At 38.1% G+C, this 27,772-nt stretch overlaps 2 protein-coding genes across 13 annotated transcripts in view; one reads left to right on the forward strand and one right to left on the reverse strand.

The window, feature by feature from the left end:
* MMS22L (MMS22 like, DNA repair protein) overlaps positions 1–22,692 on the forward strand; it is a 90,980-nt gene extending 68,288 nt beyond the window's left edge. For both annotated transcript variants that reach the window (XM_039569025.1, XM_010403754.4), the window contains exons 16-25: positions 168–318; positions 2,954–3,096; positions 3,859–4,001; positions 4,161–4,320; positions 7,352–7,521; positions 14,157–14,368; positions 16,707–16,873; positions 18,289–18,385; positions 19,533–19,700; positions 21,978–22,692. In XM_039569025.1, coding sequence (XP_039424959.1) covers positions 168–318; positions 2,954–3,096; positions 3,859–4,001; positions 4,161–4,320; positions 7,352–7,521; positions 14,157–14,368; positions 16,707–16,873; positions 18,289–18,385; positions 19,533–19,700; positions 21,978–22,062 — 1,496 coding nt within the window. In that variant the 3' untranslated portion in view covers positions 22,063–22,692. The remainder of the gene's footprint in view (positions 1–167; positions 319–2,953; positions 3,097–3,858; positions 4,002–4,160; positions 4,321–7,351; positions 7,522–14,156; positions 14,369–16,706; positions 16,874–18,288; positions 18,386–19,532; positions 19,701–21,977) is intronic.
* KLHL32 (kelch like family member 32) overlaps positions 9,556–27,772 on the reverse strand; it is a 142,670-nt gene continuing 124,453 nt past the window's right edge. For 7 of the 11 annotated variants that reach the window (XM_039569030.1, XM_039569026.1, XM_039569033.1 and 4 more), the window contains one exon: positions 9,556–14,548. The gene's annotated coding sequence lies outside the window, so the exon portion shown is untranslated. The remainder of the gene's footprint in view (positions 14,549–27,772) is intronic. The other 4 variants (XM_039569032.1, XM_039569027.1, XM_039569028.1 and 1 more) reach the window with 4 other exon arrangements.

The raw sequence follows: 27,772 nt of genomic DNA on the forward strand, positions 1-27,772 counted from the left end.
GTGGGTACAAACACTCTGTTAGAACAGTTTCCCTGTTAATTGAGATTTCTGGTACTTCCAGACTGCACATTATTAATTGTAATAAATTTTCATTACTTTTTAGTGGAACCGGGATTATACTGAGAAATTATTAACATGGTGCCATGTTCTTCTCTCTCTAAAAACAGGTTTTACTCTCTTAGCTTTGGATATACCCAGCAAAGCCCTATCAGATCTCCAGCCACAGCCTGTTCTGTCAATGATGAGGCTGTTTGGATGGGATGACATGGTGTGGCCTCAGCTGGTGTCAAGATATCTAAGTCATCTAATTCAAAACAGGTGAAAAATTGCAACTGCTTGTTCTTCCAGTACCTTTTCATCCTTCATTAGACTTGAGGAAAATCTTGCTTCAGACTGTAATGTTTCATTAAAATGGTCCAGATTCTTTAGATCTTCTCAAAGAGGGTCAGCTAGTGCAGATTGCCCAGGACAATCCAGTCAAATTTTTATACCTGAGAAATTTTATTTTCACTAAGTAAGCCTCTGTGAACCTAAGATGGATGGGTGGTGGTTGTTTCTGTGGTATGCTTTTTTTTGCCTGCCTTGCCCGCTTCTGAATCAGGTTTTGGAAGCAGGGGAGGTGAGAAATGAGAGAGAAAGAGGGAATATTTCTGTGTCGGACTGTATTTGAAAGTGAAAAATGTTGCACATTTTTAGGGTACATAGTGTACTAAGGACAGTAACTGTAAATCAGGATATGGTACAGATTATTTAAGTGTGATTGACAAAGATGAGGCTATGGCCTTCTTGCAGGGAGGTGTTAGAAGAGGTTGAATTTAGTTCCTTGTGTGTCAGTTTGGAACTTGGGAAAGGAGTGTTGAGTCCTCTGCTATATTTCTCTTTTATGATTTTTATAGGATGAGTTTCATTCAAGCTTGCAGATACCTGGCATGTGCTGAATGAAATAAGAGTATTGTTTAGGTGCTTTAAGTTAATTACCAATTCTCTCAGTAAATGCTCAGGTAGGTGATTGAAAACAGTTACTTAAGTATTTGTTACCAGTATTCATTAAGCACCTGACATATTGTTAACAATGTATATACATAGATGCATGGTTTTCCTCGCTCAGATTCCTTGTGAAAGGACAGTGAGTACCTAAGGTAAGATATTTTTGGTAGAATACAGAGGTATCATATTAGAAACACTGTTGTCTTGAAAACACTATTTTTGGAGCATGATTCATGTACTTATTTATCTTAGGCAGTTGTAGAGCAAAAGTTATCAAAGTATCTAAGTGCTAGGATCTTAAGACTTCATGGTTACTGTGCTCTGACAATATTCACATCAAGCATTCTCAGTTAAAAAAATTGTTTCCAATACTGTTATACCCTGCAAGCTCTGGCAACATACACACGAGCTTTGGAATTTCTTCTGCAGTAGAGCCTAAAATATCCTCTCCAGATCCATGTTGTGTAGTACATGATAGTGGTATAACCTGTCTAAACTAACTCTGAGCATGTGAATAAGCTCACTGTTTTAAAAAGGACCACTTGCCATGCTTCTAGCAGGTAGTTATTCTACTTTCCTTTCTGAGGATTAGGAGCATATTCCTTTCCAGTTCTAAGAAGATGCCTAAGTGGTCCACCTACCAGCCAGCAAGAGAAACAGGAGTGAGACTATAACAGAAAGTGGTTTTGTGAGCCTTTGGGACCAAGTAGACTAGCTGTGTATATCAAGATTACATGAGACTGAACTTGTTTATATGTTACTGCAAGGAGCATTAAGTCCATAGGCAACCTATTTGTTCTCTTTTGGTCCTGGAATTCAGTGTTAAATTTTTTTTATTTGCTTCCTTACTTATTTTGTCAGTAGTACTTCAGCAGGGATGTTCGGACAAAATATACAGGTGTCACTGGTTTTAAGTAAATGAAGCAGAAAAAACCCTCAACTTCATTAATGTTATTTAGTGAGAAGTAGAATCCAGTTTGGTTTCCATCTGGACCTTTGTTGACATTCTGTTGCAAGCATGAGTAAAAAATCAGTAGAAAATAAGTAGATTTACATGTACATATATCAAGAAAGAGTACAAGCATTTTTCATTAAAGTTGAAGTATCCAGGACTGACCAGGGAGGAAGTATCTCAAATAAAACACATAACTATTTTCAAAAAACTTCCCTGGCCTGAAGCACACATGCGGCTCTTTTGATAGTAATTGGGAACAGAGTGCAGAACACACCTGCTGTATTTAGCAAGGAGTTTCTCCAGAATTAATGATGCAAGGTTGATATGCTTGGGAAAATGACTGCAGCATCTACTCATGGTAGTGAGGCAAGTAAAACTTCGGGAATACAGAGCAGCAGAGTACAGGGACTGTGCATTGTGTGACTCTGGTCTGACACCTGACTGGTAGAATGGTAGCAAGTGTTTGAAAGCATATATAGCAAATTCGTGTGGGAATGTATATACTTGTGTGTGTATACCTACCCAAATGAGTATGTCTGTAAGTGTACTGCCAAGTACAGCAGTTTCCTTTCTCATCTCCAAGATGACCTTTTATGTTTCCCTTTTGGATCTGTTTCAAACATGGCATATCTTTATTTGCTAAAGCAGACCTTCTCTTCTCCATCTTTAATGTAGTTAGAACTAAGCAGACTTCAGAGTAGCATGGGGCACCTGGGCTGGCTTTGTATGAAAGGCTGGAGCAGCTTAAGCAGTGTCAATATGAAGTACCAGGCTGATTCAGATAAACTATTTCCAGCATTGTACATTGTCAGTTTAGGTAATGCAGTCAAATCATCCATTGTTAGAGTAAGGCATTTCCCATTATGTGAATTTTCCTCCCTCTGTTTTATGTAGCCAAAACATACTTACACGTGTTTATGTGAATCTCCAGCCAAATGAGAGACACTGTCACCTTTCTGCCTACTTTTATTAGATCTCTCTACCTTTTTTTTTCCTCTTCTACCTACACAGTTCACTGTGTGAAGCTTTTTCTAGCATGGGCTATACATCCTACGAAGCTTTGACAGTACGTTCGTGGTTTCGCTGCGTTTTGCAAATGTTCCTCGATCAACCAAGTGGCGCCTTGGCCAAGACAGATGCTGAGAGAACAGTTGGTAAGTGCTCACATTTCCCTCATGTTTGCAGTAACGGGGCTATATTGCAAAGCTGGCAAACATTTTCAGCTAATTACAAAATGTATTTTTGTTTGTATTCCTTTACTTTTACCTAATTACAAAATGTGTTTCTTTACACTGCTTGTGCTATTTATTGATAGTTTGCCTGCTCTGCATATGACAAATTTATCACAAACAAAGATAAAAGAGCTTGTTTCCTTGGAAGCAAAGAATAAAAACTTGCTCCCAAGGAGACAAGTTATTTTTCCCCCATGGAGAAACTGCTCTAAAAAAAGTGAAAATCTGAAGTAAATACTCAGAAATCATGCTGTGAATGGCCTAAAAGAAAAAAAAAAAAGGGGGGGGGAATCTAGCTGCAATTAATTCTCCCCTTTTTTATACTGGATATTTTGCTTTATTAGAGCAATACTTCATCCCTTCTTCTAAAACCACTGCAGTTCTAATTATCTATAGAACACGTCTTCTAGTCATTATTTCTCATACATGTTTTCCAGATTTCAAAAAAAAAAAAGAAAGCCATCAGCTTGTTTATCCATACGTTAAACTCTTCATTCTCTTACAACTTGTATCAGAAAAATAATTGGTTTGGACTTACATTCTTTGTCTGGAGAGATGCAGTTGGTTGCCGAATACTTGTGTTTTAGGTATTTTAAAATGGTGTTTTACTTTATCATTTTGGGACTAAATTAAATCTAAAAGCTGTATGCTGTATTTACTGATGTGCTCTCTTGTAATAATCAGGAAAAGCCTACATGGAGCAGCTGACTGAAATGACAAGACTGATTTTTAAACTCTCAGAAGTAGAAAACATTCTTTTAAAGGCTAATGTTGGACAGTCAGTTTTCAAGCAAGACCCAGAAAATGCTCTTGTCCAGTTCATTAAGGTACTGTACATCTGTCCCTGTGTTAGTTTCATAGGATAATTTTAGTGAAAAGAGACTATGTATCAGATTTAGAGTGCTGAAAAAGAAATGACTCACAAAAGTCTCATGAGAGACCTAGTAAGCTGATTTATATTTATTTCAATGTTTTTGTTTTCTCAGGCTGTTGGTAGAACTTACAGTGATCTTCAGACACTCCCTGAGAAATCTGCCATGGTAGCAAAGACTCTGGAGTATTTAGGTGATGTATTAAAGTACGTAAAACCCTATCTGAAGGCAAAAGGACCCCCAGAAGGTCTGCAGCTTACATATTGGATCATAGGTAATTATTTTACAACCTCTTTTCTTTTAGGAAATAGTTTTAAGGAATCAGTAAAATAAACTTTTAATACTTTTTTTCTCCTCTATACTATCCATATATGTATTTCCTCTATACTATTTAATGTTTGAAAAAAGAAAGCCACCAAGATACCGCAGTTAGATATTTTTTTTTCCCCAGATTTTCTCTAGATCCTGATGTATAACCTCTTTGTGATTTTTGTTTGTGGGGCTTTTTATTACCCCTGCAAATCAGTATTTTCAAAAGTAAGGTGTTTTCACATCTTTCATTACTGAAAACCACCTGTTTTACCTAAACAAACTCAGAAACTGTGACAAGAGTTGGCTTCTGGCTATTTAGCTGTAGAGGGGATTATTGTAACTCATAGCAGTTCCTAAAGTTACAGCAATTTATGCCCACAGTGGATCTGGTCTTCCCATAGAGGGTCATGAGATCTTTTCATATGAGGTCTTTTGTTGTCTCCTTCCTGTGCCCGCTCATTTTAAACAGAAGTGATGAGCTCTGAGTTTTTCCTATAGAACATAAAGGTTAGGTGTATACCCTTCTGAAAGAATTCCAGGTTTCGAACCCTGTGGATTGAGACAACCTGCAGCTTTGGTGTTAGGTATCCAAGCTATGGGGCATAGCCTGGCTCACCAGAGAAAACACTGTAGTAATCACTTATTTGAATGATTGCTTCAATCACTGTAGTTAAGTTAGAAATGGAAGTGCAGCCAAGGAGTCATAGCATTCAGCAAACTGTAGGCAGATTTGGTTAGGGCCAATGTGGAGGGGTAAGGTAGAGTTTAAAACTCTGGTTTTAGGGAGTTTAGGAAAAGGTTTTTCACCCAGAGTGGGGTTGGGCACTGGAACAGGCTCCCCAGGGAAGTGGTCACAGGACCAGCCTGACAGAGTCCAAGAAGTGTTTGCACAATGATCTCAGGCACATGGTGTGACTCCTAGGGGTGTCCTGTGCAGGGCTGAGAGTTGGACTTGGTGATCCTTGGGGGTCCCTCTTAACTCAGGGCATTCTGTGATAAGCAGTATTATGACAGGCTACATGGTGTGTAGTGGAGTTATGGCAGTGGCCAAGTTGGCTCAGGAATGTATTTTGCTTCTTTTGCGAACTGCTTCTCTGACATACACTCTGTGCTTTACTAAAATGCAAATCTAGCATTTATTCATTAAGTGTGGAACCACTGATAGGGTGGAAAAAGAAGAGTGCTTTAATTATCAACGAATGTGCCAGTCTGACCCACTTACCTTTAAAAATAGGGTAAACCTTATGCATCTTAAAAGAGAGGTAATGATTTGCATCCATACACAGTTTACGTCGTGATTCTAAGGAGCACAGGGAAAGCATGACCAAGATGCAAAAGGTGCATTAAATGTACTGGAATTAGAGTTTTGTAAGATACTTTATTTTTATATTGTGAGATCAGCATACTTTGATACACAAGATCAAATTAATCGTTTTTAGGTATCCAGAAGAGGGTTGAAGCCTTGGAAAGTAATTTTAGATTGGTATTTTCCTTTTTAGATTGGTGTTGTCCTTTTTGTTCTTTGCAGTAGGAAACGATTAATCTTCAATCATGGTGTTGTGTGCAAGAAAATGTCCCTTCTTTTTATTTAAGAAAACATAAAGGAGGTTTAAAAGAAAAAAAAATCAAGTGTATTTCAATCACTGCTTCACATTCTGTGGGCTTGTTAAATTACAAGGACAAAGCATGAAACTTAACAAATCTAAACACCTCCAGTCTGTAGTCAGATTGTGTCTTGTACTGTCCCATACATCACAGCAGTGATAATAGAAGGAGTACTTTTAGCTGGAATGACCATGTTTCTTTCAAAGCAGGAAGCTTAGACAACATTATTAGGAGTATTGTTAGGTGATCGTTCTCTTTCTCTATGATTGATCATTGTGTTTTCTTTCACTCCACAAGATTAATGTTGTTTTGCGTTGTTTTTAGAGATGATAATGAATGACTTTTATAGATTAATAATATCTTGTAACAGCCTACTTTTGATTTTCCATTATTTTCAAAGTCTTAAACATGTCTCCTTGGGATATTCCTGTATTTTCAACCCAGCAAACTTTTTCTTGCCTCTAATTAAAATACAAAGTTTAAAATGTCTGTGGAAACTACTACATAAGAATCTTGTTTTATTTAATGTGTATTTTGAGTATTAACACTTCTGAGTATGGAGTTAGTTTTTCATGAAAAATTACACCTCATCTGCAATAAAGATGTTTCTCAAAGTTGGGGTATTTACACATCAACACCTTTTTCCTTTTTTGGTTTTTTTTTTTTGCAAGTCAAAAGAACAATATTAAAACTGGCTCAAAGCTGTGCAAGTGATACACTATTGTGCTGAAAACAAGAAAGATGTTCTCTGAGGCTCTCAGTTTGTGAACTGGGAGCCCCACAAAGACCTGGCAAGACTGTGCTGGTTAATGGAGTTGGCTGCCCTTTGTTCTTCTTAATCTGTTGAAATTAAATGCAATTTGAAGGATATTTAATGCTTTGCTAACATTGAATTGCTGTGTGAGTAGTTGCTGATGTGGTGTTGCCACAGTGGTGTTAAACAAATGTGAAGGGAAGGCAAAGGCAGCATTTCTCTGTAAAAGGGATGAATGCACACAGCAAGGTCAATGTTCAAGTGCGTGTGTGCTGATTGCAATAGGGTTATGGATCACGTTTAGTTAAGTTTTCTGCAGGGATCTAAGAGATTCATCCTTTCTTCAGCATTGCTGTACTTTTCCTAAATCAGCTTCGCTTGCCTAAAAACTTCTAATTGTAATGTGTTGAATTAATTTAGTATTTCATTTTGGTGAACTGTAAGTGGACTTTTGAGTTGTTTTGACTGGGATTTTTTAAAAGGATGCCATGGAATGAGTACATGGAAGTGAGACAATTCAGTTGCTCTTACTACTCTCACATTATGTAATTTAACATAATTGCCTCTTTAGGCTTTCTTAATTTTTTTTCCTAACTGTAAATTACTTTGGGATTTTTTAAATTTTTTTCAACAGGATGTCTGGTAAAATTCTGTGCACCGATACTGGCTACTTCCAAGGCACAGCAACTCTTGTTTCGCATTGTGGATTGCTTACTGCTGCCACACTCTGTGCTTCAGCAGGACAAGGAGCTGCCTGTGGCTTTGCTGTCTGCCATTCAGGAAAGCCTGCCTCTTTATCTTCAGGTAAATATCACAACTCTATTATCAGCACACAAATGTATCTTCAGGAAGAGATTCATATTGCAGAGGATGTTTTCTTTTTCTATAATGGGAACAAGCGTTGACTGAATTTACAGAAGCAGCAAGAGAAGTATTTTTCTTCTTATAGAAGTGGAAGGAAAATTGCCACTCTTTTGGCTTTCCTCATTGCAGGCAGCCATGCAGTGGTACACTCCAGAGCTTCTGGTCTCTTTGCTGCATATGGAAAACTTTTAGCCAACCTGCTGGTTACACTGGTCTCCAATGTGACAGAATTCTCAAACAGTGCATCAAGTAATCATAATAAGTAGTGAGACGACAGAGCAAACAAATACTTTAAATCATCCTTGATTTGGCTAACTGTAGACAGAGATGAGATACCCTTTTTTCATTGCTCTTAGGAACAAAAGAAAATCCTTCATGTATTATACCACTGGTTTATCTTAATGCTTTGAGAATATGTTTTGATAAATCATGTTCCTGCTGCTTATGATTTCATGACTAAAGCCTTCTTGCCCATTATTCCTCCGACTCTTTCCTCAGTTTCCCTATGACTCTTGAAGCTCTGTAAGGCCTGTTGATGCTGTAGAAAGAGACTAATTTCTGCTGGTGAGAAAGAGAAAAGATTGTATTTTGAAAATAAATAAGTTGACAAGTTTTCCTTGTAAATCCTTGGGTTTTTTTTGGTTACCATTTTCTCTTCTCTCTTAGTCTTCATTTTGATTGCAGTCTTAACTCACTACTTTGGAGGATTGTATTGTGGAACAGTACAGTAGTGACATTGTTAACATCTCTTGGATTTATTCCTTTCAAAAGCAGTTCATTGTGATCGAAGGCATGTCCTATGGAAGTGAATATGGATATATAATGCTGTGCACAGTATGACTTGCTTTGTTGCTCTGTTGGCATTTTCAGAAGCTGTGTACATGTAGGGCCATCTGGACAATGGTAATAGTACAGAGTGTGTCTGTTTGCTAATTTGGTATTTCAGTTGTACAGACAGATGTAGTCTTCAGATGAAACCACCTGAGTTGGTTTTGAAGTCTTGAGTGTTGTGTACCCTTGTTTCCTGGTTTATTTGCCAGATTCTGACTTCCTGACCTCACTTTTGTACTCTTCATCAGTCTGCTGCATTGTCCATGTCTTTCCAGCTAAGCTAGATGATCTTTTTTGACCAAATATTTTATTTTAGACAAACACTGCTTCTAGAAAACAAGTAATTCTTTAATTTGATAAACACTGTTGGGGAGAAAGGAGGAGAATTCGTGAGTAATTTTTCCTGTTTCAGTATGGGACTTTTGCATTTTATTAATAGCTTGGTTCCAACATTAAGTGCTTCAAAGTGCTTCATTCATTCAAAAATACTTCTTTCTCTTTTATGTGGAAAAGTGGAAAAATTCCAATTTAGAATCAACTCAAACCAAATATATTTCAAGATCAGTTTAAAAACAAACTCTGCTGAGATCCTTTGAGACTGAATGGATTCTAGGCACTCTCTGGCATCTCAGGTTATTGTTTCACAGTTGGCTTAAAGCTAAATTCATTCCCTTTCACCACCATACGCATTCCTATTTAATTTGCTTTAATGATTCTGTGAATAGCCATTTGTGACCTGAATCAAATAGTAACTAGCCTCACAAAACAAACAAAACCCAAAACCCCAAATGGGCATATCAGAAAAGTGATAAAACAGTATATGTGGGAGGGAAAGCATGTAAATGTAGTGGAAGGGAAGATGGAGAAACAGAATTCTTTGGGAATAACCTCACCTTGACTAACTTAAACTGCAGGTGAAATGTGTGATGAGGTCCCTCTTGGGTAGTTGCCCTGTGCCTGGTGCTCATTTGTGGAGGTAGAGCACTGGTATTTTAGTGCAGGAGCCTTAATTCACCCCAGTGTTAGACAAACATTGTTCTCTAGATCTGTCCCTGTTAATACTCCAGCTTACAACTTAATCCTTTGGCATTTACATGAAAATAGAGAAAAAGGAATTTGGAGACCATGCAAAATATCTTCTCATACATTCAAGTTCTTTATTCACAGTCAAAGTATAAAAGCCCTTGAGTGGAATTTCTACTCAGCAGCCTTTCATTTTTTAATTTTTTTTTTTCTTCTGTCTTCTGAGAAGTTCCAGGCTCCATCTTTCTTCTTCTTCTTCTTCAGTTCCTACAGTGTGGGCTTCTCCTGATTTGTTCAAAAAACTATTTCAGATCCCAGAAAACATTTTAGTTATGCTAGCAATGACCTGAAAAAACTTCCCTCTTTCCAGAGTTTTTAACGGCTACTCTTAATGTGGTTCACTTGATCCTTTTTGTGGGTTTTAAAGGGGTTTTGAAATCAGTCCTAGGAGCAGTTAATTTTACATATCCACTGATGCAGCAATTTTATAAAATCCTATAGAATTCTTGAATTTTTTTTATCTTTTAGGACAACATATAAAGCTCCTTCTCTTCACATAGTGTAGTTTATTACTACACAGTTCAGGTGACTGTATCTCACCATCCTTCACCACCCCAAACCTACAGATTTATTTTTAGTAGATCAAAGTTAGAGGCTTTGTTTCATTTTACACAAGCACACCTAGTTGTCAAAGGCGCTAATTAAGACTGGATGTTGCATTTCTCTCTCCTCAGTTCAGACTGACTGTGTTTACTTGTTACATTCGTGTTTATATAGAACTTTGGGCTGTACAGTTCTGCCTTTTGACAGTTTTTGGGCAGCTGGTCTGGTCTCCACTGTACAGGGAACTTACCAAGAAGTATTTTTCAAAGTCAGTCACTGATGCTGCCTTGTCAAAATAACTTTGCTCTAGCAACTTTTAAACTAATTTTTTGGGGTTTTTTTATCTTGCCTAAAGGGTTATTGTCTGGATACTATTTCTTTCACTGTGCATCATCTGTTTTGGTAATATTTTATGACCTAAGAAAGATTTTTATTGAGATATATACAAAAATTGCCCTCAGAATTGTTTGAATGACTGACTTTGGAAAGTAAAGGATGAAGAACGTGAATGAACAGCCATTTTACAATTTTATGGGACTGTTCCTAATTATGAGATAGTGAGGCATGTAAAATTTAAGCTTAGGTATTTCACTACTGCAAAAAGAAATTGAGTTGATTTGTGTGGTAGTGGATTGCTGAAGTCTACCACAGGAAGTTTTAGACCAATATTGCTCTTGCTGGATTTCTTGGAGAATGATTTGGAGGAATTTTAGTACACATTTACCAGTAATATGGGAAAGAACTGAAGCAATGTAAGAAACTTGTTTTGGAGAAGAAATATTAGTTTAAATGTATCTTGCAGAATACAGTGTGGGTGCATGGAATAAGCGTTGTCTACATAATGATAGGGAAGGTAAGATACCCTGCTTGACTTATCAGCATTAATCCTGTCCAAATACAGAAGATCTGTTGATTTCTATCTAAATATGGAGAATGGCAAAAGGGCTTCATTCTGAGTAGTGCTTGGCACATATACTTCCCAGTGATTTTAATGGCTCTGTGCAGGCTTAGCATTTGTCAGAGGTCAGACCTTAAAAGCCCTCCCATGAGCCACATCTGTGGTCCGATATTTGAGCAAGCTTATTAATACATTTTGTGAATTATAATATATATTTAATAGGAATTGTACAACATTAATTGATGAACAGCAGATTTATTCCAACAGCAGGACTTACAGTATAAGTCCTCATTAGGTAGCTTGGCATTTCTGCAGTGAATACTTCCAGTAATCCATACTAATCGGTTCTTTGCTCTCCACAGGTGATTTACAGATATACGGATAAATCAGAAGAGGCAGCTCTGGCCACAAAAGGTTCCTGCAGTGAACACACACAGGAATCAGTTGCCTTTCTGTTAAAACGAAGAGCAGATGATGTCATGCTTCTCTGCTCCCCTTAAAATGTCCTCTTTTTTTATTCTTAACCTCAGAAGATGGCTAAAGAACAGAGTTAAGGAAAAGAAAGCAACTCTATCAGCTCTTTAAAGTCCATCTGCTTTGTAGGGATTGTCCTGGTGTCTGATGTGATTGATTACAAATCTCTGGTCCAGAATTGCAGTCCAGTAGCACGGTTGTTTCTTTATTCTCACATTTGAACAGTTACCTTCATCTCTCTTAATTACTGGTGGGATTTAAAAGAAGAAATTTCTGTGTGATTACTGTGTAATCACATCCTTGGCCAGCACTGCCTAGCATGTTTTGCCATTGAACCTAGAGATTTGCAGCTACTGTGCAGTGTTGGTAATTTATGCCTTGTGCCACTTGGGATATGGTATTGTCAGACCTTTTGCAGGTCTGTTGCTCTCTGCACTTTGTAAGGAAAAGGAGGAGTCCAAAATAAAGAGCACAGTGTTGAGCTGAAGCTTTTTTGTCCAAGAGGGAAATCCAAGTTCTTTCCTAATTTTTTGGGATGCAGTTTCCAAATCAATTTATTTCAACACAAAAAAATGAAGATGCTTTTTGGAAGGATCAGGCTACATTTGTTGATTCACTTTCAAATGAAATTATTAGACCTGCAAAAATTAGTCAGCATTCTTTCCGATATCTAAATTCTAATACTCTTTTCTTTTTATTGCTGCTATTAAATAATTCTAGGATCATTCTTAAAACAGTAACTCTAACTAGTTAATAACTGATGTCTTCTTTTCTTGATCCTGTGTATTATTTGTTAATCATCAGTTTGAAGAACTGTCTCATTTTAGCAACCGTCAGTGTTAGTTCTTCAGAGGTGCTGTGTTCTTCATGTATTCCTGCAGGTATCCTCTGTGAGGCTGTGATGGTTTTTGTGTCCTTTTATCAGATAAATTAATACACTTTGTCATAGATGTTTGGGTTCTTTTAGTGCTAAAACAATCTAGAGTCTTAAGAGTGCCAGTTCCAATATTTGGATTATGAAATACATTCTATCTGTATGAGCTTTATTACAGAAAGCACAGGCAACTCTTCTTTATGCCTGCTGCAATATCTTACTGAAAACATCAAACACTTAAGTTTACACACTAAATAATCTGTCATCTCCAACAGTCTCTCTGAGCCTGCTACTTGCCAAGAAGTAGCAGACTTCTTGTTTTTAAGAATTCTGATACAGCAGCAGCTGCTTTTTCCTACAAAAATTTGCTCTCTGTACACAAAAGGAGGAGAAAATCTGAAGTTTTAATCAAAGCCTCAATTCAGAAAGTGTGTTTTTTATCACTGAACTTGCCAAAATTATCAAGGAGCCCTAAAAGTGTGTGAGGTGAAACCCTTAACCCAAATCTGCATTCAAGAGAGCCACCAACAGGAAGTCTTCAGGCACCTCATTTCTTGAAATCTCACATTTCCTGTATTTGTTTACTGCGGAACCAAAAGTGGGAACTCCCCATTTCAAGACCCTCAGCTGTGCTTCAGGCTGCTTTTTTTTTTCCTGAATGTTCAGCCACGTTCACACAGACAGATACAGATGAAAATGTTTTTGGGGAGGAACCTCTACACAACAAGCAACAGAAATATGCTTTGTTCATAGCTGAGGAACAAAAGCAGCTTGTGTTCATTCCTATATTATGGGCATTGGTTTCCCTCAGCAACCATAAATATTCAGACAGATACTCCCACCAAAACTGGAGTCTGGATTGCAATGCTAATGGAAGTTTGAAGTACTGTTGAAATTGCTGTCTAGGGAACTCTGTGCTTGACCTTGTTTTACACCATTATTCTTGTTGGACAAAACTGTTGTGAAAACTGAGTTCTCAAGAGGCTTCTGTTTGTGCTGCTGACTGTGACCCTTGAGACAGGAGATCACAGAACCTTTTTATTTTTTTCTTAGTGATTTGTTCTTCCTCTCAGTAGTCAGAGGAGGGGGAAGGAAACAAGATCCTAACTTTCTCTTATGGGAACCCATTCCAGTAAAAATACAGTTCTTTTTTTCAGGGATGGACCATAGATATGTTCTATAACAACAGGTAGTGTTCAGATAAGCACTTTCTGGGCAAGTACTTTCATTATAGATTTTTCTCTGGATCAATATAGCTTATATTGGATAAATCGCAGCAGTTTGAGCCTTATCTTAAACAGAGTTTAAAACCTCCTCTAAATCCCTTATAAATGGTGCCTAATTTACTCTAATTTGCTCATACTATTGAGCAAATCTTTTCTTGTTTGAGCTCAATTCTAAGTGCTCATTTTTCTGCTATATCATTTATACAAAAATTTCACATGGTCCTTTACAAGCAGATGAGATTTATTCTTTCTATTCCGTCTTAAATCTTACCTAACACACTTTGTTAGACCATGTACAGGATTGCAAACAGAAATGAGAAGCTTTTGGGCGCAGCAGCTTTTTCAGGTTTGAAATGCCAAGTTTTATTTTGAACTTGAAGGGGAGCTTGCATGTCCCAAAGCTTATCTTCCAATATATTAATCTAGTGAAAGATTTTTCTCTCCTTTTCAAGCCTTGTCTGTCTTCATTTGCAGATCATCATATCTGCAGCAAATCAGTGCTGCTTATTTGTCAGACATAGTTACTCTGCGTGTAGCAGTTTACACAGCATGTAGTGAGTGTTTAGCCTACCATTGTTAAAGATTTATTCAACTGTATTGTTAAAAATTCATTCAATTTCTCACTTCCTAAAATTTTCTTCTACAGGGCCTGTCCTTCATATGTTGTCAGTCCCAAACACAGGGTGCCTATTTAAATCAACTTCTTGGAAGCATTATTCGACATTACTTTGGACGATTTCTCCCTTCCTCCCCGACTGCGCCCGGTGCCAGACAGCATCCTCTGCTCACTGCTTTGGGCAGCTCCATCACAGCCCCCCAGCTGCTCCGTCTCCGCAAGACCACTTTGCATGTCATAAGGTAAGGACCAGTGAAATATAAAACATCACTTACTCGGATTTCAGATTCGGATTTCACAAACAGCTCATGAGCTCAGGCCTCTGCTTTCTTCTCAGGTGACGGTGTGGCTCTTGGAAGAGCCTGTGAGTTGCTGGGCAGGGAGCAAAGGAAGGATGGTGTTTATACACCACGAGAGTAAAACTGGAAAGATTTGGGAGAGAATAATTAAGGATAAAGGTCCTAGGCCATAACAAAAAATATTGCAGGAGGTCACATGAAAAGCAAGTAATTTTCTAGAAAGATTATGCTCTGATAGACATCATCGTGTGTGTCTCAGGCTGTATTTAGGGGCACAGAGTTGTAGTGCTTAGAGCTGCCACAGATACCTGTGCATGTGGGACCTTGTCACACTGTAAGTGTCAGGGCATACACAGGTGTGCCAGCTGCCCAGGGGACATGGAAAACTGTGGGTGTGGGAAGAGGAAGACAGAGAGGCAGGGAGACAGTACTTGTTCATTGCGCTGTCACCACTGACATGATGTCAACAGCAGCTACACATCTGTGTTCTGCTGCTCAGAGGCTGACACTTTGTTTTATGTACTACAGAATAGTGAACAATCTGTACTTTTTGTCCATGTTGGGAAAGCATTTAAACCCCCTCAAATACGGGCTTATATCCAAGGTAATTGGATTTTTATTTGTTAAAGAGTGGGTATACATGTTGATCAGAAAAAGAATGTCAGTGTTGATCTTGGGTAAGCATGATAGGCAATCCTGTAAGTAAAGCCTGATTCTCACACATTAAGGGAGTGAATTAAGATTTCACAATCTTAGTTCTGACATGTTTTTAACTTATGGATACCCAAACTTCGTCATCTTATTAAAATTACTTTTGAATGTGTGCATGCATGTGTGAACATGGGGATTGAGAGTTGAAAGTTCTGAAGGTGTAATGGCACTTAGTGATTTTTTAGATGTGAAACATTCCTTAGTGATCTGGGAAGAATGTGTTAGAACTGAGCAGCACTCTGGTTTGCAAATTGCTGGGTGGTCATGAGGCAGTCACGGGGTCTGTACACAAATAGGTGCAATTTGCTCGCCGCTTTGCCGTATGAAAGCCAGTGAACGTATTGCTGCTGCAGAGAGGAAAGGGAACTACACCATCAAGTTTATATTATTCAGGCCAGAGAGCTGACTATTTTAGTGGAAGAACACCCAAAAAAAATCTGTGGGAAACTTTCAGAGTAATTAATGGGACAGAAGATTTTGGACTTGCTAATATTAAAGTAAGACTACATGATACAAGAACTGTACATGTTATAGCTTTCATTTGCCAAGTCACACCAGTGCTCTGAAGCAGTGCAATGAAGTACCCAGAGCTCTGAAAGTCAGGTTTCATTTGAAAGTTGTAGAAGCACCCTTTACTGAGTTTTTGATAAGGATGCTGGTTTTTAATTGATGCATCACTCAGTCAACACATGTGCCTTGTTTGAGTAGATAACTGTACCTAATATTAAGTATCTTAAAAGCTTTTTTTTAAGGTTCTGGGAGTGCTCTTGTTGACTGATGAATGAAAGCTGTGTTCTCTTTCACCTGCGCTCCTCTGTCTTGAATGCTTCAATTCAAACTTACTGTCTTCAGATTTCATTAATTTATGGTGCCAAACCAAGAGTAGTTCATATTCCTGTATTCTTTTGTGGAAAAGGAACAAATCAAGGTGTTAAAGTTGCAACACTCCCTGTATGCGATGTTAAAATTTGCTCTTGTTGCAGATCGACAGGTCACCTTTTATCTTTGTACCAGATTTTATACTGGAGACATTTGTGTTAATTCTGACAGAGCAAAATCAGTCATTGGCTGTCCTGTTACAAAATACTGTTGACAAAAATAAAACAACAGTACCAGTGTAACAACAGAGCTGTTACCACAAGTATGATTGTAAGTTTGCAAAAGCACGTGAAGCTAAAATAACGTAACTGAGTAACAGCTGTATTGTGGATGTTGGTTTAGGATCTTAGAATCTTGATTCCTTCATCTAGTCAATTATATTATGAAGCTACCTTTGTGGTTAGCTTTTAATTGTCACACTTGGGTTTTTAACTGTAATTATGCTTGCTCTTATTTCTTACTCCCCTCTCAATAGAAGAGTCAGAAGGTATCACTGTCCTCTGACAAACTGGGAGTCATTGCTACGACTAAGACAAATAGAAGCCATTATTTGAGCCTAGATAAAGATAGAAATCTATGTAATAGGCCTCTTGCTGAAATAGCACAGTTATTTTAAGGTATATGGTGCTTGCATTGAATGGAAAAAAACCCCAAGTCATAGACTTTGTTCTGGCTTGCTTTGTCTTCCCAGTGAAAACTACCTGCAGTTCAAAGGGAATGCTCCACCTCCTCGCTTGGCCTCTGTTCTTGCTTTCATTCTTGAAGTACTTCAGAGAACTCAGAGCACTGAACTGTGTGACATCAACTTGGTTCTCCCAGCCGCATTGAAATGCTTGGTACTGGTTAATGAGCTGCAAGGTGAGTTATTTGTTTGCTTTAAGTACATCTCTCCACACCTGCAAGATTTTTGCACTGCTGAGCATCTTTCATCCCAGTATTTAAGACTCTCAGATGAGGTGAATAAGGTAATTTGGCCAGCTAAACTGCATGAGGCTGTTTTTTTCATTAACTGGTCTGGGACTTCTGTTTCTCAAGCAGAGAAGTCCTGCCTCATTTAACTCTCTAATGAACTAATCAACTTCTCAGGAATCTGAAGTCATTTCCTTTTTCCCCATTCTTCCCACCTAATCTCCTCCAGACTTAGGAATTGTGGAAATTTTCTTCCACCTAAAGTTTTGAGACCAAATAAGGCAAGTGTATGTTCTCCCCACAGAGGCATTATAAATGGATTAAAAGTAGCATGTTGCTCTCTGAAGGTATCTTTGAGTCTTCTTTCTTCTTTTAGCATGCTTTGTTTTGTAGCAAGAACAGCTTTATTTTTAGCTGCTTAAAGAACGAAGCACTCTTTTCACCCCACCATTGTATAATGAAGGTACCTGAGCTCAAAATTTCAATTTCTTGCTCCTAGAGAGGCATTTAAGCAAAATTTGGATTCACCTCTGACTTCTCCTGGGAATTTTCTCTAATGAAGCACTTTTTGGTTCTGGTGTGTAATAGTTTCAAGGACAAGATGTGCTTAGGAAATTAGCTCAATCATCACACAACTTTCTTCCCCCTTTTGCCATCACAGCCATATCTGCTGGAAGCTACGTACCCACCTTGCAATGTGCTGGGGAATGAGCTGGAAGTCTTGTGCTGCTGTAGCCACCAGCTCCCTGCCTGCCTGGACAGGGCTCTGCCACACCCTTCTGAAAAAGTCATTGCAGCCCAGTTCTGCCTTTATAAAGGAAGAGCTGTATCTTGCAACTTGGGAATTTTTTTGGAAACAATTATTGAGAAAATAGTAGGGGGGATTTGTTGGGTTTTTTAGGACTTTTTCCCTTAAAAAAAGAGTTAGGGTGCATTTCAGAACAATCTCCACCACTGAAAGTACAGAGTAGATCCACATAGCTCTGAGCAGGATATAATGCTGTCGCTACCTTTCTTTTGAATCAAATAGGAACGATGAAGGAATATAAACAGAACGTAACATTTAAATAAAACCTCTATTTCCTCTAAATGTGTATCTCTTGGCTTTAACTTAAAAAGACCATAGTGTATTTAAAAACCTGTTTAAAGGATAATGGTGGTAAAAATAAAGACTTTTGCATAAAACCATGACTCATTCTCTTCCTTACAGCCAATCTAAGTGCTCTCACAGTCATTTCACTTGCATCAAAGAAAGATGAAACCTTTTTTTCTTCCTCATTTAAAAATTTTTGTCTTCATGAAAGACATTCTCCAGATGGTCAGTTCAAGAGCTCTGTGTGAATCTTGTGATTTTTCTTTTGCAGTTAAAAAAATATCTACAGACATTGTACAGTACATGGTAGAAGGCTGCCAAGCAGGGTCAGGAGGAGAACATGCCACCCAGCTGACTTCTGTATTTAGGTAACCAGAAAATATGCCAACTGGCAGCAAAGCTGCTGCAAGCCAGTTGACAGCAAACATGTTTTCTTAAAATAACTAATTATCCTAACATGCTGCATTGTTGCTTGTTTATGGTATTTAAGTAATGGTACTTTTGGCACTGGGTTTGAACACAGCTTTGCCAAAAAGCCAGAGCATAAAAATAGAATTGAGAGACATACCTGCTTCCTCAGGGGTGAGGTAGTTTTGAGAGGCATACAGTAGGGAGGTGTGTTACTCCTGCAATGGGAAAAACTCCTCAGGAATGCCAATAGTGCTGTGAAAGATGTGTGTGCCAAATTTGAAGTGCAGATAATCTTCATATAACAAGCTTATCTTTTTTTATTTGATTTTGTGACAATAATACATTATTATAATGTAAATTATCCTCCTTTCATAGCTCTGCAAAATGAATCCTGTATCTCACATGGATACAGTAGAACAGGTGCCTGACCTGGCACCCAAAGACATTCTGCAACCCTTACACACTGTTGCTTTATTGGGTCACGTCTAGGTGAAAGCTCCAGAGAAACTCACCAAGATAAGAATGGGTGTTTGTGGGAATGCCAGTCTGTATGTGGTACATCACTTTCATGGGATGTGTCATCCCTAGGGCGTTAATTTTGATTTGAATGTAATCTGTGGTCTTTAAAGACCTCAAATCCTCAGGAAGGCAAATGGATGTGCTTCCATCCAATGGTCTGCCCCAGTTAAGATCCAGTGGAGCTTTATAAGAAATGCCAACATTGTTTCTGCAAATTTGAATCTAAAACTCTTGTTTTGTTAATCTTTTTATTACAATTATTCGTTATTAAATAAGGAATATATAGTTTAGTTTTGCATTCACACACATTATGAAGTGAAGTGCTCTGGAACAAGGCAGTCCTGGTGAAACAGCCGCCAGAATCTGCCAGATTACTTGAAAATAACTGTGTGGAATTTTTAGCATTAGGTTTCAAAAGCATGGCTTTGTTTAGAGAAAGTATTCCAGGTAGAGTATTCCAGTGTAACAATATGAAAATTGCTATGCAGCCAGATTGCTTGTTCTGATTAGACTCTTCAATTGTTCTTGGCATGTTCTCTGCATCTAGTTTTGACCCTGCATTAAATGCCTCTGTATCCCCCTCAGGCAGTTTATCCAGGACTACACTGCTGTCTATGATCACCGGCTTTTCAGCATACTGGAAACAGTGGCAGTCTTGGATCGGACGTTCGTTACCAGCCTGATTCCCACAATCACACAGTCTTTGAAGGACTCGGAGCACAAACAAGGCCTTGGAAGAAATGCTGCACAGAGGTTTGATTTTCATTTAATATTATTTTTTGACAATGAATAGTAGATGTTTATTCTCTTGAAAGAAAGCAGTGTTAAGACAGCAGCACAGACACTCAAAAATGAGTGATTTTAAGTGTGTTCAGCCAGAAATCTCTCTTAACTCAAGCCTTTCATGGTTTTAAGCCATTTATATTTGTTGAGTATTTCCAGAGATGTTTTGTTTTGTCCACAGACCACAGAAGAATTTATATGAATCCAGGTTGTCTCTGCACTGTATGTTGCAAAACAATTAAGAATTCCTTACCCTAAGAATTTTCCTGTTAGTTCCTGTTTTAGAGGACTTTATGGGTCATATGTAAAATTATAGTATTAGTAGGTATGATCTGAGATGGTTGGAAAAGAAATACCCCCAACTTAGTTTCAAGAGCTCTCTCATAATCTAAACTTAGAAGAGTTGTGGGTGTCCAGGAAAGGCTGGCTCCAATAGGCACAGCAGGCTCACACTTCCTCCGTTTGCCCCCCAAGAACTTAGGAAATATTTGACATGTGAATCCATCTGGCATTAGGAGGAAATGGCACATGAGGGGAGCAGCTGTGTGGGGAGGGTGGTGTCTCTGGGTGCAGATGCAGCACTGGCCTTTCAGCATTGTTACAAAACTCCAGGAAGCTCTGCCTCGTGTGGCACCCAAGCCAAAAGGGCTCCTCCTGTTAGTGCTGCTCACTGGAAGGCTGCCCGTGGCTCTCCTGTAGTCTGGGCAAGGAACTGGCCCCAGGGTTTGCATTACTGCACATCCTCGGACTACTCAAAGGGGAGGATCCACTCATGCCACACACTGGGGAAGTTTTGAAGTGTGCTGGCAGGGCCTGGGCTATAAAAAGTCCAAAAGACAAGAGTTGTGCAAGAGTGACTCCTGAGACACTAAAGGGTACTCACAAGGTATTAATCTTCCATTTAATGAAAAATGTACTTAATTATTTGTACTTATATTTTTCACTTTTTACTATCTAATACCAACAACTGCATTTCCCTTTATTTAAGAGAATTTGCCCAGGGTCAGCCTGATGTACTGTTATATGCAGGATTTCCACACGACCTGCTTTTCATCCTTCGATACTGTATTTCATGGCTAAAATTTTTGTTTGTTTTTCTTTTGTTAAATACTGTTAATATGGTAACATTCATCCCATTATCTACGAAATACTGAAAGCAAGCAGGTTGTTTGAGCTTCCTGAAATATATGCTTGGAGATTACTGAAGAGCTACATTTCCTTTAGCCTTATCACTTAAACCTTATATATTATCTAATCTGTTGCCGATGTTTTCTATTAGTAATTTGTATTTAGAATGTGCTCCATTACCCAGCAGCCTGAGGTGATCTATGAGCATTTTATTGTAAGAACACTAATTTTCTCTCTTCAAGAACACCTGATTCTCTCTCTTCAGTCCCAGCCTCTAAATAATGTTGTATTAACATATTCAGTACAATTACTGTAGACATGAAAGTGCAAACCCATCTCTATAAAAGAAGTAAGGTTCAGAAGTTGCATTAAATGCTTATAGTGGTGATGTCTGGTGTTGTTATTGCAAGGAACTAGTAAGAAAACTTCAGTTTTGTTTGCTCAAGTTAATATTTCATGACAAAACCAGATAATTAGAAAAGACCTAAATGTCAGAGGCAGTACTTCAACAATAATTACACTGTCTAGGTTGGAGAGTATTAGAATGAACTTAAGGTGAAAAGTCTCATCAACACATATGCACTCTTCTGGAAATCCACTTGAGTGACAGTTCCCTTCTGAATTCCCGATTTATTTTAAAACAGTCATTGTCCTTGGTTGAGGATGGTGGTCTAAATCTGGGTTAGTGCTGGGCTGCACCCAAGTGCCAGGGGCTCACATCACTGTGCTGTGGTGAGAGTCACAGGGATAGCTTAGGCAGAAATGAGAGAGCAAACATCGTCAAGTCTGAATGCTAATCTCATCTAGGCCTTGGAAACTCCACATTTTTAAATGAGGAACTTCTATTTCACAGCAGTTCACTAAACAAGTAGGCTTCTAAGCATCTCCACTACACTTCTAGCCATAAACAATGCAGTCCTTATTCTTCCTCTGATCTGGCCATGCTAAAGAGTCACAGCAAACAAAGAAGTTGAATAGGTGTCAGGAAGTTACCATGTTTTAATATCCCAATATCTAAACAATGTGTTTGGGAATTACACACTTTTACTCCTAGGATGTGTGAGATTGTTAAAATAACACATTACATGTTTTGATTTTTTTTTTTTTTCCCCCCAACAGAGAAGCCTATAAGAGACTCTTATCTTACCTCGCAGAGGCTGGACAAAATGAGATACAAAAACTGGAAAATGAGGCAGATCAGTAGTGTGATGATGACTAATCCTTTTCTCTCAGACGTTATGACATTGTTGGTGTCTAAAACTACAGTCTACAACAGACTAGACAAGTTCTTTATCTTTACAATGAAAATACATGCATCAATTGTTGTGGTTGCTTTTCCCCCCAATTTATGTATTAATTTAAAAAAAAAATTGGTGGTATTTTATTATTGTCATGCATTTGAAGATTAACTCAGTATCCTGTTGAATAGCAATAGAAAGGTTGAAAGCTAATTTATTACATATTCAGTATCTATATGAACAGAGCCTATATTGCAACATACAAGACAGGATTTCAAAGAATTTCACAACTTAGTTCACATTGAATGAGACCTTGTCCCTCTTAATAGTGTACTTCTGAAAATCTTATCCAGTCTTTTCTTAAGAAAATAATAATTCTGTAATTTCTATTTATTATTTTAGTAGAATGAGAAAAATGCGTGCCCTCTAGTACTCAACATGTTGAATGCAGTGCATTCAGAAGTTGTGCAAGTGTGATAAAGCTTGTGTTGAGAGAGCATTTTTTTTTTCATGTTTATGTTGCACAGAATGTATATAGCTGTCTTAATCTTCCACCTGTATTAAAACATTTCAGTATTTCATATTCCATCGTAAAACTGCTCTGTTTTCTTTCTGGGTAATATAAGAAGAGGCAGGTTCAGATTTCCTGTTCTCTTCCTTTTCAATGCTATGATCTTAAAATTAACCTGTCATTTCCAGGGGTCCCATGATCTTCTAATTAGTCATGACACTATTAGTTATCCACTTAGACTAGGAGTGAAAGGTGGGAGGGAAAAAGAAGAGAGGACAGACTTCTAATGAAAATACTTCTCATTTGATGATAGGCTAATAATTATTCCTGTTTGCTTGGAAATTTGGATCTTCCAAATATTTTGCTGTGTTTTGGGTCTTTCCAGGGTGGATCTAGCTCTTTATAAAGTTCTCAGGAAACTTTAATTATTAATGGTTGTGGTATCTACACTTTTCACTTCCCTCAATAATCTGAAGCTTTCTGAAAATTTCTGAAACTACTTACTGGACTTTGGGAGTGGGTTTGCCCTTAATGGCAACACCGGGGGAGCAGGCTCTTACTTTTAAAGTTATTCACGTTTTAACTTTACAATGTTAACAGGAAGGAAAAATTATTTTTGTGTCTGATAGCTCCACAAAAATCCCTAAAATCTTGTTCAGAGCAGCTTCCCTTTTGTTACAGTAATCTTATCAAGTCTAACTAGATAATCTTCTTGCCTAAATCAGCTATCGGTACTTCAGATAATGCAGTAACTAAAAGCCTCTTTAGGCTACTTAATAGTGCAGAACATGGAGGTTCTTTTCATTATGAAAGTGACTTATTGAACTTGCATTATAGCTTCTCATAAGCTTATGTACCTGGGAGGAGTTTTATTCATCCCAGAAGGATTCTGCTTCTGAAAAACTTTTTTTAAAAAAATATAAAACACCCCTCTCCAAGAGAAATTAATTGAGATGCCTTTGACACTTGAGTCCTACCACACAGTGGATCCCAGAACAGATGTCTGACTGCAGTACTACTTCCTGAAAGTGAAGACTCTGATTTTAAAAGATTGAACAGATATTATAACAAAGCACTTAATGATGTGTTTAGTAGGTTATTAAAGACATTTAATACTATCTGCAGTGGTTGGAAGTCTCTGAGAAAGAAACAAGACTTTATGGAAATGCTTAGCAGCTCCTGGCAGATGAGAAACTGATTTAAACAGTTTGGAAGTTATCATTCTTCTCTGTCACAAAGTTAATGCGAACAGAAATAAGGCATTTTGCATCATAGTCATCAACCACTGCCAAATGGAGGATGTGGTTTGGTCTATTTATTTGGTATGGACATTTGCAGATGTGACTGATAGTTCCAATAATATTAACAAGAGGAAGACTTGCTGAGTGCTAGTTTATGCTGACTTACCAAGCATACACCAAAACAGCAGTCCAAAACCAGTTAGGAGGAACAAAGAAAAGGCTTATTTTAACTACAATATAGAAAAAACTTAAAAGCTAAATATATATATATATATATGTATATATATATAGTCTTATTAGATGTTGTCTGTATAAAGGCTGCTTAAGGCAATAAACATTATTTAAATTAAACCTTTCTGTAATATTTGACATTGAACAGTTTGGTTTAAAAGAGGGTAGATTCAGACTAGATATATGGAAGAATTTTTTTATTATGAGGATGGTGAAACCCTGGGACAGGTTGCTCAGAGAGGTGGCACCATAAAGTGACAGCCTGATTTCAGCTTTTATAGGCTCTTCCTTTGGCCTGCAGTTTTGTAGCACTAGGGCAGCATTTTACTTATTGGATGGTAAGGGTGTCTCCCAGTATGTTGTTTAAAAATAACACTGCTTGCAAGGATGGATGCTTCCTGCAGTTGTAAATTCCACAACTGATGGTGAAAAGGTCCTGAAAATAAAATTGTAGCTAGAGTACCTAATTCAGGGGAATTTCATCATTCAAAGCCATCTATATAATGAAATGATGGTGGTATTATAAGTTATTTTGAATGTTGTGATGGTTTAACCCCAGCCAGCAGCCAAGCCCCACACAGCTGTTCCCCCACCAGTGGGATCGGGGAGAGAATGGGAAGGGTAAAAGGTAAAAAACTCCTGGGTTGAGACAAAGACAGTTTAATGGGGAAGGCAAAAGCCATAAATAGGGAAGGCACACAAATAAAGAAGAACAAGGAATGAATTCACTGCTTCCCAAGGGCAGGTGGGTGTTCAGCCATCTCCAGGACAGCAGGGCCCCATCACACATAACGGTGTAGCACAAAGCTTGGGAAGACAAACCCATCACTCCAAATGTCCCCTCCTTCCTTCCTCTCCCCCCACTTCTATGTACTGAGCATGATGTCACATGGTCTGGAATGTCCCTTTGGTCAGTTGGGGTCACCTGTCCTGGCTGTGTCTCCTCCCAAGCACCCCCAGCCCCTGCCCCAGTGTGGCAGTATGAGAAGCAGAGAAGCCCTTGGCTCAGTTGAAGCCCTGCTCAGCAATAACAAAAACATCTCTACATTACCAACCCTGTGTTCAGCACAAATGCAAAACACAGCTCCATACCTGCCCCTGTGAAGAAAATGAACTCTACCCCAGCCAAAACTAGCAGACATCTTACTTATAACTACAGAATCACTGTTTGTCAGTGGGGTTTTAACAAAATATTTCAGTAAGCTTTTTCTTGTCCCAAGCATGCTGCCCAGTCTGTGACCAGTGTCCTTTCGTTTGGAATGCTAATACTGGTAATGGGATACCTGTTTGAAACAGAGTCATCATAAGCCTTGCCAGCATTTTCCACACTGATCTCCTTGGCCAGAGGACTGTTCCAGGATATAAGAGGACTATGTGTGTATATATACTAAGCACCCTTTTTTTCACACAATGTATAGAATTGAGATCTGAATAGACAGTATTCTATTCCAGAATTCAGGATACCAATCACCTCTGACCCATTATCATCCCTGTGATAAGAAACAGATGTCCAGCACATGATGAACAATGGCAGGCAGAGGGAAGTCTGGCTTATCTTTCCTTTAGTAACCTTAAGATAACATGAAAAAAAATACCTTCTGTTCAGAATTCATATGTGACTTCCATTAGTCCCACTAAGCTGTCCCTCTGTTTCAAAAGAATTTTACATCTGTTATTGTTATTGAAGAGCAGAAACATGGTAATTTAAATTACTCCTTGCTTTCATTTTCAATGAAAAAAAAAAAAGGTGGGGGGGTGCATGTTTCAATAAAAAAGAGCTTCTGAAATAGAAAAATTCACACCTTTTATGCTGGAATAGAGCAGCAGACCTATGGAAAGAATAAAGTCCTGTGTTATCTGCTGTAATTGAAGAGGAGCTGCCAATAGCATAAACTGCTTGGTCATCTAAGGAACTTTGATAACTCTGCACTTAAATGCAATATATTTCCCTCAGGAAACAAAAAAGAGGTTTTATGGCACTCTGGTTTTCCTTCTTCCAGTAGCTTTTTTCATAATTATGTATGCAATGGGTATTTCCAGTTTGCTCATGTTTTAGAATTTTTAACTATTACTTAAATTCAGTGTAATCAGCCCATCTGTTAGCAATGGTTATAAAATTATGTTGAAGATTAAAAATCTGATGCAGTGTCAATATGTCCTAGCATAATTAAGCTTGTTTTATGATGAATGACTAGGATATGGCTTTTGTCTACTTGAGCAGTTTTAAAGTGGTAAACCTTTAGGAAGCTTAATGTACAAAGTGCAAAGGTATGTACAGAACAACAACAAAAAAGTAAAAGCTCAGATCCTCTGTTCATAGATGTGGTATCTTTACAGGCCTGTGGAATGCCAGCAGAGTAATTCCACATTACAACCAAATTCACTGGATTTGTCAATGCATCAAACACTATCTTGGCTCTACCCTTCTCCTTGCAGAATGACACCAAAACAGGCATAAAAAATGTAAATTTGCTAAATTTATTATTTGCTTTAGAAAGGCCCAGCATGACCTGCATAGGCACTGGTGGAAAAATTAGCACAGCATTTGCTTACATGAATTGAGGGTATTGCTAAAAATACTTACTCTGTTCTTCAGTACTTGAAGCATTGCAACATTAATGTTTTAAGCATTTTAATTCTGGCATTACTGTGAAGCAGCTATATATAATCATCTCTATTGGAAAACCATTCTTTATGTGGACACTTTATCCCTTTATAACGTGTCCTTGGAGGGAAGAAAAACCAACTCATTTTGCAAAAACAGAACAGCATAAGTCCTTTATATACAGTCTGTGTGCTAAACTTCCTGCAGTCTTCCTCCCTACAAACTCTGCCTGCAGATGAAGTGTTTTAACCTTGCCCTCTTAATTTATTCTACATTCTAATTTTCAATAAACAGATGCCGCCTCTTTTCGCGCTTGTTTCCACATTGTTCCACATTCTGCCTGGGTTGTTTCTGCATGTGTGAATATTCAATTATCTATTTCTCCACGATTCTGCAACTGATGTACTAAATGTCTGTACAGGTTTGGGGGAGGGTAACTGGGGAAGGCAAAGCTTAGATGAAAAAGAGTTATAGAAGTTTCAGCTCTTCTGTCAGGAACTTGGCCCAAAAGTTGCTAAACTAAGAAGAAAATTGTAAGCCACAACTAGAAATTGAAGGATTACAACAACATTACTGTACAGAAGCAGAACTGCTGCACACTGGCTCATAACACGTGAGTTTCTTTAGTCAGCACTTGGGTGTGAAATACTCAAGAGACACCAAAGTGGCAGAAGAAGCTGCTGGTGCTGCTGCTTGTGAAAATCGGGTATTTTTTTGATTAAAAGCACAAAGCAGCTGATTCCCTTGTGGTTATTTATAGCTAAGAAGAGCTGATAATACATTTTAGGACTCAAAGGTAAAATATATAGACTTTAAACTATATACTTTGATTAAAGCTATATAAAGGATGGAATATTACTCTTTATGGGAGTGGCCTAAAAAAGATCAGAGAATAGCTCTTCAGCTCTTTAGACCTTGTGGCCCAAAAGTCTTAGTTGCAGATATAAATAGCTTTAATGCGTAAATCTAAGGAGTTCAGGGCACAGAATTGCACTGTCTTCCAAACAGGACAGTCAGTGACTGCTGCTGCATTATTCACTGGTAAGAACACCACTTTCCCTGAAGCAGCAGTGAGTTCTCACTGGTTG

This window comes from Corvus cornix, chromosome 3 (assembly GCF_000738735.6).
Source record: "Corvus cornix cornix isolate S_Up_H32 chromosome 3, ASM73873v5, whole genome shotgun sequence".
Classification (NCBI taxonomy): domain Eukaryota; kingdom Metazoa; phylum Chordata; class Aves; order Passeriformes; family Corvidae; genus Corvus; species Corvus cornix.